Source organism: Nannospalax galili, unplaced genomic scaffold (assembly GCF_000622305.1).
Source record: "Nannospalax galili isolate Female #2095 unplaced genomic scaffold, S.galili_v1.0 scaffold280, whole genome shotgun sequence".
Lineage (NCBI taxonomy): Eukaryota > Metazoa > Chordata > Mammalia > Rodentia > Spalacidae > Nannospalax > Nannospalax galili.
In genome coordinates this window covers 254,029-264,671 of record NW_008347808.1, presented here as the reverse complement: position 1 = coordinate 264,671, position 10,643 = coordinate 254,029, and the positions used below count along the sequence as shown (strand labels likewise).

The window sequence follows — 10,643 nt, the reverse complement described above, 5'->3', positions numbered from 1 at the left end:
TATATATATATATATTCTTAATGTCATTTCACACTATTTGGCATACATTAAACACATAATAAATGTATATTGGCTAAAAGTGTGCCTTTAGGATTAATTCCAAATTCTAGGCTGACACTCAAGTTATTTCAAAATTTAGCTCTTGTGAGAGGGAGCTGCTCCTGCTAGGCTGCCTATGCTCTAGTGGATGATCCTATATGATACACAGATTGGCAGCACCAATTGAACTCAGTAATTTAATAAAAGTGTACATGAGGTTGGGAGGGAGCTAGGGGACCTGGGAGGAGCTGGTGGTGGTGGGAGACTGAGGAGTAGATTTAATCAAAACACACTGTATATGTAAAGAAAAAATAAAAATTATATTTGAAGAACTCTGTCTCCAACCTATTATTTTTAGATGCACTTTCCACTTCCCTTTCTCACCTCCCACCCCAAGAAGAACTACATACACCAGGCACCCTGGACCACTTGTCCTTTCCTTTCTCTATGTGTTTTATCACTCCTGGAAATCTCATTCTTCTCTGGCAAGATTTTAGCTTTTGAAACATATGTACACCTTCTCTGCTCAGGTTACACCCATCTCTTTTTTCATTGTGATACCTCACTGTACACCATAGTGCATTACTTTTCAGTCTCTCCCCCTTCTCAAAGGCAAGGACTTGCTTTAATTTTCTTTGCTTCTTCAGTGCCTCCCTCAATACATCTTTCATTGACTGGAAAAGAAATAAGTTCAGTAACAGTTTAATAGATGAGTAGCTAGGAGTCCTCCCCACAAGCCCAGCTTTGGTAGCCCCCCCTTTCTCCCTCCTCCGTTTCTCCTCTTTTCTACCTCCACTCTATTTCCATTTCAATTTCAAAGCTATTAATCCCCAGGTAGCAGCTAGAACTCTTGACATCTTGGAAGTGAAATCCATTACAGAGTTTCTCTCCAACCCAAGGCATTCAGTAATTAATGACTCCTTAACCTCTTGGGGGTGGGCAGGCATTAGGGCCCTGGGCCCGTGAAAAGGGGTATGTTTATCTCTCTAGTCGCCTTCTGAGAAATTTTCCTCAATCTTTCCGCGTACTTGTTAGATGAATATCCCTATTCCCTTGCATTCCTCACTGTCTTTGACATAATTATCTGTAACATACTGATTTAAAATGCAGCTGCAGGAAGAGAAACAGGACTGTTTCGCTTGGCCTTCTGGGAGTTGTAGTCCCAGATGCCCTGGCGCGCCTGGCTGGCGTGGAATCCTAGGACTACAATTCCCAGGCCTTCTCCAAGCCATCCCGCACAGGCTCAGAGCCCCAAACCAGTAGGAGGTGGCTACATTGTATCTATTGTATCCCTTGGCTGGTGCATTTTTACATTTCCTTGGACCTGAAATTGAGAGTGAAAAGCATGGCAGATGAACAAGAAATTATGTGCAAATTGGAAAGCATCAAGGAAATCAGGTAAGCACTTCACTGCTTGAAGCAGCATCCCTCCGCCCTCCTAGATTCCCCCGCCTCTTCCCCCGCCCCTCGCTGAGAGCCAAGGGCTGTTACCTATGGAAACTGTCTATTGTTGGGCTACTTGCAAAGGGGAGGCGGAAAGGGGCCCATCGACCACAGACTTACAGGTGAGTTGAAAATTAAGGGAACTAGGATGGGTCGAAAACTAGAGGTGGAGAGGAGTGTGTGTAGAGGGAGGAGACTTCTTGCCAGATGAAGAAGAGAAAGCATAGAGGCAGTGAGGAACACAAGGGGCAGGTCTCAAGATAGCTTTATTCTTCTTGGTGTGGGAATCAGAGTTGCATTCGGGGATACATTTTTAAAAAACTACTTGTTGAGTACAAGTTGCCTTGGGCTTCTTGAGCTTTCAGAGTCAAGGATTTTCCAGGCAGTCTCCAGTTCAACTTCAGGACCTGTATCTCGGCAGAGACTTTTGAGAGCCAAGTCCATTCGTGTTGCAGCTTTCCTGTGGCTACCTGACTCGGAATGCACCTGAAACTCCCTGAGTGTGTGTGTGTGTGTGTGTGTGTGTGTGTGTGTGTGTTCCTATTCCTCTAACTCTTTAGCTACTTTCTTCCTATCCTGGGATTGGAAGGGGCAGGAGTCATATGGAGACTGAGAATGTGAATACACTTGCAGTGTTCTTGGTGGCATCATCTTAGCAGCTCTCAGGAGCTGGAGGTAAATGAGGTCTGGCAAAGTGGGAGCTGCCTGATAGCCAACAGGTTACCCAGTGAGTAGTTTTGATCCAGCAGTGATGTCCTTGCTCAGAAAACAATAGGGCCTGGAGGAATAGTGCAGGCCTCCCCTGCGATGCCTAAGACCTTGCATAGCGTAGTCTCTGGAGTGTTTTTCAGAAATATGGAGAAAAAAGAAAGGTGGACATAAAGTGTGTCTTTTTAAGAAATTGGGTCATGAGATTTGACTTTTGGACTGCCTGAATGGGATTTCCACATGGTGGTGGCGGTAAAGCACCTTGGTTTCTTCTTCCTCTGGAGGGATTGCGTCTTCCGTTTTGCAAGGCAAGGAAAAGTAGAAAATTGTTACTTATTGAGCTCCTGCTGTATCAGGCTTTTAAAAAAACTGCTTTCACTCATTTCTGAAAGTGTCCTGTGACCTTTTTCACAGCTGGGAAAATAGAGGCTCAGAGAATTTGGATGAGTTTCTCATACCCAAACATCTTGAGAATGCCCTGTTCTTCCCATTCTTTCATTCTTTTTTTCCTGCTTTTTTCTGAGACAGGGTCTCCCTGTAGCCCCTGCTGGCCTGGAACTCACTATATAGACCAGGCTGGCTTCCCAGCTTTTAATGAAAAATGTTTCACTGTACCAAGAAATTTATTTCAATGAAAAAATACACAGACACTAATGTTGAAATGTTACAGATTTTATAATACTCTAACAAAGGCTTTTAAATATCCATAATTCAGTTCCCAGCACCCACGTGGCTGCTAACAACCTTCTGTAACTCCAGTTCCAAGGGATCTTACATTCTTTTCTGGCCTCTACAAGCATTGCATGACATGGGTACCCTTATATACATCCAGGCAAAACATTTATACACATTAAATAAAAATAAAATTTTAAAAATTTAATGCTTCAATGCGCAATTACAACACACTGGGTACATATAAAAAATACAAAATCGGTTAAGAGCACTGACTGCTCTTGCAGAGGACTGGGTTCAAATCCCAGCACCCATAGGACAGCTAACAACTGTCTGTAACTTCAGTTTCCGGGGATCTGATGTGCTCTTCTGACCTTTCTGGGCATTGCACAACATGGGTGCACTTACATGCAGGCAAAATACTTGTACACATACATAGAAATAATAAATAAAATATTAAAAAATACAAAATCACAGCGAAAGAAAGCATCTGCAGCGAGAACAACAAAACCATAAAGAAGATGCTAATGGGATTTTTAGAATTGAAAAATGTAACAAACTGAAAATTTAGCAGATAGTTTTCACAGTAAGATAGACAAAACAAAAGCAGAAAAAAAAATCAGACAGCTTAAACCTAAACCAAGAAACACCATTGTGAGATTATTATAATGTTTTTAAATTATCCAAGAAGGAGGGAGAAAGAGGACAGAACTGAAAAAGAACTTCAAGAAATAATTACTAACTGTCCCAAGCTGAGGAATAACAACCTCCAGATTCAAGAACTGATTAAACACCAATAGAATCAACAAAAAGAAATCTGCTCCAAGGGACATTGTAATCAGTCTTCTGAAAAACAAAGAAAAAATAAAATCTTGAAAGGAATGCAGCTAAGAAATAATACCTAACAATATTGACAAGGGAAACATGTATTTATTTTTGGTCCTTTTGAGACAGGGCCAAAAATAAATAAATGTACCAGCTGACCTGTCACTCACTATGTGGACCAAACTGGCCTTGAACTCACAGAGATAAGCCTGCCTCTGCCTCCCAAGTTCTGGGATTAAAGGTGTGCACCACCACACCGGGCCTGAAAAGGGAAACTTTTAGAATGGCAAGTATCTCATCAGAAAAATAGCAAGGACCTAGTGGAAAGAGGTGCAACATTCTCGAGTGCTGAAGGAAAAGAACTGCCAACTTAGAATTCTGTATGTGATGATAAAAATGCTTCATTATTGCTGGGCGTGGTGGTGCACACTTTTAATCCCAGCACTTGGGAGGCAGAGGCAGGTGGATCTTTGTGAGTTCGAGGCCAGCCTGGTCTACACAGTGAGTTCCAGGACAGCTGGGGCTACAAGGAGACCCTGTCTCAAAAAAGACAAAAAAAAATACTTCATTATTGAAGGTATCCTCAAAAAATAAGGAATTTTATTAGCAATGTGTTATGAAGGAATAACAGAAGTATTTAAAGTAGAAAAGAATAAGGAACTTTGGAACACCAGGAAGCGCAAACATAGTAAATGAAAAGTAAATATAGTTGGCTTTTCTTTTCTTCTTGAGTTTTCTTAATTATGTTTGGTAACTGAAGGAAATTTTTGTTTTGATTTTTCTTTTCATTATTATATATTAATTGTGAAAATTTTTACAGTGCATTTCACATGTGCATGTAGCATACTTTGATCATATTCATCCCTATAACCCTCTTTTATACCTTTCCTCCCAGTTCTCTTCCTTTTCCTCTTCCCTATCAGATACTTTGAAGGAAACTTTCTAACATTATAGCATTATTTACTATATGTATTGAGAATATTTACGACATTTTAGAAATAAGGGAATGTAAAGAGAAATAAAAGTAAGGCTGTGTTCCACTAAGGCTGGTAATGTAGTGTTAGAAGATAATGATGAATTCTGTGTACATAACATATTATTGAATGCAAATATTAAAAATATTAGACAAAGAGATGTATTCAAAACCATTCAATGTAAATAAAAATGAAATGCTAAAAAATGTTGAATTCAGGGACTGGAGAGAGAGCTCAGTGTTTAAGAGTACTAGTTGCTCTTGCAGAAGACCCAGGTTTGGTTCACAGCACCCATTTGTTGGGTAACAACTGCCCATAACTCCACTTCTTGTGGATCAAATACCCTCTTCTGGCCATTTTGGGCATGGCATGCACTCAGTGCAACTGCAGGCAAACATTCAAATACATAAAATTAAAATAAAAAGATTTTTAAAAGTTCAGTTCCCACATGGAAAGTGGGTAAAGAGAACAAAATAAGCAAATAAATGAACAAACCTCAAATTAGATAAAATAAATAGGATATTTAAAAAGGAAGATGTAGATTTGACTTATCAATACTTCTATTAAAGGTAAATAATGTAGGGTTGTAGAGATAGCTCAGTGGTTAAGAGCAGTTGCTGCTCTTGTAGAGGACTGGAATTTAATTCTTAGCACACACGTAGAGGCTCACAGCAATCTGTAACTTCAGTTCTAGAGGATCCAATATCTTCTGGCTTCTGCAGGCATTAGGCACACATATGGTGCTCATAAATTCACATAATATGTACATATACATAAATATAAATAGATAAATCTTTTTAAAAAGTGAATAATATAAATACAACTAAACAGAGTCATAGAGTGAATTTATAAAAACAGTTCAATTATTTGCTGTAAACAACAAACTCAAAAAATGACACAGGTAGGTTTTGGGTGAAAAGGTGAGAAAAAAACAACTTGAAAATAATAGAGAGGGTTGGTGAGATGGCCCACTGGGTAAATGAATTCAAACCCAAGAATGCATGCAAAGGTGGAAAGAACGAACCAACTGCACAAAATTGTTCTCTGACTTCCACATGTGCACTGGGACACATGAGTCCTACCACACATATCAAGCATTCACATAAATAGTAATTTTTCATAAAAAAGAGTCAAAAGAAATAGAAAATCTCTCTTATCAAAGAAAATATACTTCAGTGTGAAAGCAATCCCTAGTGAAAAAGACAATTTACCCAGAATACACAGTTCTAAATTTGCACATACCAAACATGAATTAAATGAAACTTCTTGACAATTTTACAGTAACATACAGAGGTTAAATCACTTGTTTTACTAATTTAAAATAGAGAAAATTATACAAATATACACTTGATGTCCACATACGCACAGGTAATAGATATGAGAGGCATAGGGAAGGAAATAGCAAATTAAGATCATCTAGAGAAAAGAACTAGCATTTGTTAAGAGCCTAGTGATTTAACAGCTCTTGGCTCATTTAATCTTTAATATTCCCAAACATATGGAAAACATTCCAATTTTGTACATTACGACACTGCTATTCATGCAGATTAGACAACCTTTGTATGGTTACACAGCTCTCAAAGAAAGTATATCTTCTATTCACATGACACATATATTGCAGTGTCATTAAGTGCCTTTATAAATGCTAATAATCAAATTAACCATTACTCGACAGTTCTTTCAACTCTTCTAAGTTATGATTACTGCTATTCTAAAAGTCTTAAATTATAAGGAGAACAGTCTGTACTTTTAAAATGTTAATGTTCTTTGGGCTGAAATAGTAATGGTAGATGGATCACCTAATGAAGTCAAAGTTAGACCCTGACACACACAGAGATAGAGGCCTACAAGTGTGCATACTTATGCCGATTATCTAACATCCCCCAAACATAGTCTGCAATGAAAAGAAAACATTAGGAATGGATTTTCTCATCACAGTGCATTCCCTGCTTCTGATCACACACACAATCCAATCCCAACCACACGCTTCAGACATCAGCCTCCAAACCACATAGTAGTCTATTTTCTCTGTCCATTCCCTGAGATTTTATGTGATGGTGAAGGATTTTATGTGATGCAAAATAGAGCAAAAACAGCGGTGGTAGCAAATAGGAAAAAGGAGGAGAGCAGCAATGAAGCAGAGACAGTGAAAGTACTTGCCATAACGTGAACAAGAGTCCTTCACGACTTTATGTGCATTCCAATATATCTTTAGCATGCATGTTGTCAATACATGCTTATTTCATACATCCATGCATATATATTATATATGTATACTGTAAGCCTTCTTAGTTTGAATAAAGAAAACAATTTTGGAAGTACGTATTGTGCTGCTAAGGCAGTCCTTCTGCAGGTAAATTTCTGCTCACAGACTTTCCACCTCATTTTCTCACTCTACACATTCTGGGGAAACTCCTATAGACCCATATCTTTATTATTTCTCAAACCTTCAGTCTCTATATACCAACTTTTCCAAGCTTCAGCCCTCCATATACACTGGACTTGCCCATCTGGATGTTATACAAGCACAGCTCAATTGGCCAACTCTGGGCTTCATGGTTCTCCACTGCTATTGATCTCCTCCCTATAAAACTTGATTTAATGCCATCATTTCCTTCACATTTGCCTCAGACTGAAATCTGAAAATTAGCATTGACTCTTCTTTCTATTTCTGCCTTCATCATTTTACTTAAATTTCTGTCTTAGTCTCCACATCCACAGTCACTGCCCTGTTTTGGGCCTTCATTATGATTAACCTGAACATTTGTGGTACTGTATCCATTTCCATCTCAAGAATTATTTCCCTGTCTCCAGTGTCTCCTCTACCTTTGATTCCATTCATAATGCTATGAGATCAACATTCCTAAAGCAGGTATGATGTTTTTCCTCAAACATTGACTTATATTTGTCCATAGCAGTTTTTTGAAAACCAGCCATTACTTATTATTGGCTTGGCTTAAATGATGGATTTATTTGCTGCTAGAAGTATTTTTAATTTTTATTTTAAAATGAGATTACTGACATATATTGCATAAACAGTGATAGGCATGCTTTTGAGAAGGCATTAGTTTTTGTTGTGTGTGTGTGTGTGTGTGTCTGTGTGTCTGTGTGTGTCTGTGTGTATTGGGTCATGATGTGAAATTCATATTTCCTCTTAGATCACTGCTTGCTGTGTATCTGTTGGACACACATTTACCTATCATTGTTACCATGGCATTCATGACTACTGTATATGCCACCATTCACATCTTACCTCCTACTATTCCTTTCATTGGTTCTTTCTCTTAGCAATATAGAAGTTCCTTACTATTTCAAGTATTTTTAACTGCTAGAGTTTCATTCTAGATTGCCTTTCTCTCATTCTGAGACTGTAAATCTTATTTGATTTTCAAGAAAGACCCAAATCAGATCCCACCCTTTATTCAAAACTTTTTCCAATGCTCATGACCAAATGGATCAGTTTGATTTGGCTCTACAGAAAGATCTGTTTTGGCACTGAAGATAACCTGTTTTATAATGTAACTTTTACTTGACATGTATTCTCCCTCTTTTGTTTCCTATCATCCTTCAGCTAGTGCTCTTGCAATTCCAACACTGGGTTTGATAATTGCCTCAGCCCAAGGATTCAGACAAGAGTACATCCAAGACAGCTGGAATCTCTGAGATTTAGGAATGGGCAAGTGTATTAGTTACTTTTCTGTTGCTGTGATTAAAAAACCATGACCAAGTCAACTTAAAGAAGGATGAAATTATTGGGCTTATGCTTCAAGAGGATAAGAGTCCATCATGGTGATGGAGGCATGGCAGGAGGCAGCTGAGAGCAGAAAGTTGAGCATGATCACATCTTCAAGCCTGTGCAGGAAGCTGAGAGAGAGATACTGAAAGGGAGGCAAAGATATGAGCTCTCAAAGCCCATCCCCAGGGTGTGCTTCCTCCAGTAAGTCCATACCTCTTAAACATTCACAAACAGCACCACCAAGTGGGGACAGTGTGTCCAAATTCTGGGACTCTATGGCAGACATTTCTCATTCAAAGCATAACACCAAATTAAGCCAAAGCGTGATGACCACAGGAAAAAGAATAGAAAATTGTTGAAAATTGGTATTGCAAGAGTCTTCAAAGAGAGGCATTATTTGAAACTTGTTTTCCTTACAGTAGCTGTTTTTCCATGTGGTCCAATAAACTTTAAATAAAAGAACACGTGGTACTTGAGGAATGTCCTTACATGATTGGAGGAAGTGGGAAGATCTGATGCCTTTTTATAATTCAGCATCATTCACAAAACATGCATTGAGCTGGGATATTGTGTGGAGGTTGATCACTTTGTACTGGACCTGACTTGAAGGATCTTTCAGTCAATGATTGATCTCTTTCCTGAGTTCCAGAGTCACATATTCAGCTGACCACTCAACCAACATCTTTGCATGTATCACTGGCTTCTCATACAGGCACCAACAGAATTCTCAATCCATCCACATGACATTCTCTTTTCTCTGTTTACCCAATTTCAACAAATTTCAGATTAATCTAGAAGTTCTTTGTTGCACTTGACTCTTTCATACTTCACATAAAAATCTTTAGCATTGTTTGTTCAAACCCAAACATGCATCATGTTCCACCCAGCGGCCTGTTAAATTGTAGATTGCTGAGACACCTCTGTGAGGTCTCTGGCTCAGTAGATTTTGAGTAGGCACTGAAAATGTACATTCTAACAAGTTACCAGGCAATGCTGTTGATTTTGGTCCAGTTCTTGAAGAACCACTACATTAGTAAAGCCTGGTACATTATGTCTCTAAAATGTAATCTGAGTCTTTCAAGCTCTTCTAGCCAGTTTCTTTTCATTTGGTTATCCAATCCTCAAGTTCTACAGGTTCCAGCCATCCTAACCCACTTTTTAAATGAACACTGTTTTTGAGTTGCTATTAATTTTGTAACAGAGGATCCTGCCAAGATTGTGCAAGTGATAGATAATCCATAATCCTAACACCTGCTCTTTCTTCATGATAGGCATCAAGGAGTCACTTCAGAGAAAGTGGCCAGCTGAATGGAAAAGGTATGGTCTGGGAAGCTCAGGAGTATTTCAAAAGTGTTAAATAACTCTTTTTCTTGGGATTATGGAAATTCCTAAAAAAGCACCCTGCAGTTGATTTGGCATGCGCTGACTACACCAGCTGTCCTTTAGTCTTTTGGAAGACCTCATTAAGAAATTCCTTTAATGACTTCTACATTTTCTCAATTGTAGGGCCAATTATTCCAAAGACTTCTCATCTAATCATCTAGTTACTCTGAGTCCTACTTTTCATTTAGAATTTCCAAGTTTCCAAGAAATTTCATGATACGATAGTTCTTATTTAGCCCATGAAAAACTGGTGAGTCAGCCATGACCACAAATCACAGTACTGTTTTTTCTTCCCTGAGTCTACATCATATTACGAATTTTCCTTGGTATGCTAGGAGGGTGATCAAGTTCATAGCACTGAGTTTTCCATTTCTCGAATGTGTCTTCTTAGAAAAAGTCATTTTACCTTGTCCAATCTCGAGTTCTTTGTCTCTAAAAATGAACCTGAATGTATGGTTGAACCTGAATGTGATGATTAAATTTCTTAGCATATAAAATTTGTAGAACAGTTGCTAGAATGTAGTAGGCTCTACAAATATAGCTATTATGATTTATCAAAGTGGTTATAAAATAAGATCTTACTAGAGATGGAACCCTGGGCCTCATATTTGCCAGGCAAACACTCTACCATTGAACTATATCCCCAGCTGTAACATCTTTTTTTGTTTTTGTTTATATTTTTTGAGACAGGGTCTCCTGTAGCTCCAGCTGGAGAACTGGCTATGTACACAATGGATTTGATTGAGGTCTTTCAACTAGTGTTCTCAAAAATCTTTTGGTTTTAAAGAGGTTCACTATATGCTGTTCAGTAAAGTGTAGTGAAGATTAGGCTTGGGAAGAGTATAAGGATTCTGGAAGATCAC

At 38.5% G+C, this 10,643-nt stretch overlaps 1 protein-coding gene across 7 annotated transcripts in view; it reads left to right on the top strand.

Moving 5' to 3' along the window:
• Positions 1-1,189: 1,189 nt before the first annotated feature.
• Zc4h2 (zinc finger C4H2-type containing) overlaps positions 1,190-10,643 on the top strand; it is a 51,484-nt gene continuing 42,030 nt past the window's right edge. For 3 of the 7 annotated variants that reach the window (XM_029568946.1, XM_008844352.2, XM_017800945.1), the window contains exon 1: positions 1,280-1,437. In XM_029568946.1, coding sequence (XP_029424806.1) covers positions 1,385-1,437 — 53 coding nt within the window. In that variant the 5' untranslated portion in view covers positions 1,280-1,384. Of the gene's footprint in view, positions 1,438-1,521; positions 1,605-9,668; positions 9,715-10,643 lie in introns of those variants that run through there. The other 4 variants (XM_008844351.3, XM_008844355.3, XM_008844353.2 and 1 more) reach the window with 4 other exon arrangements.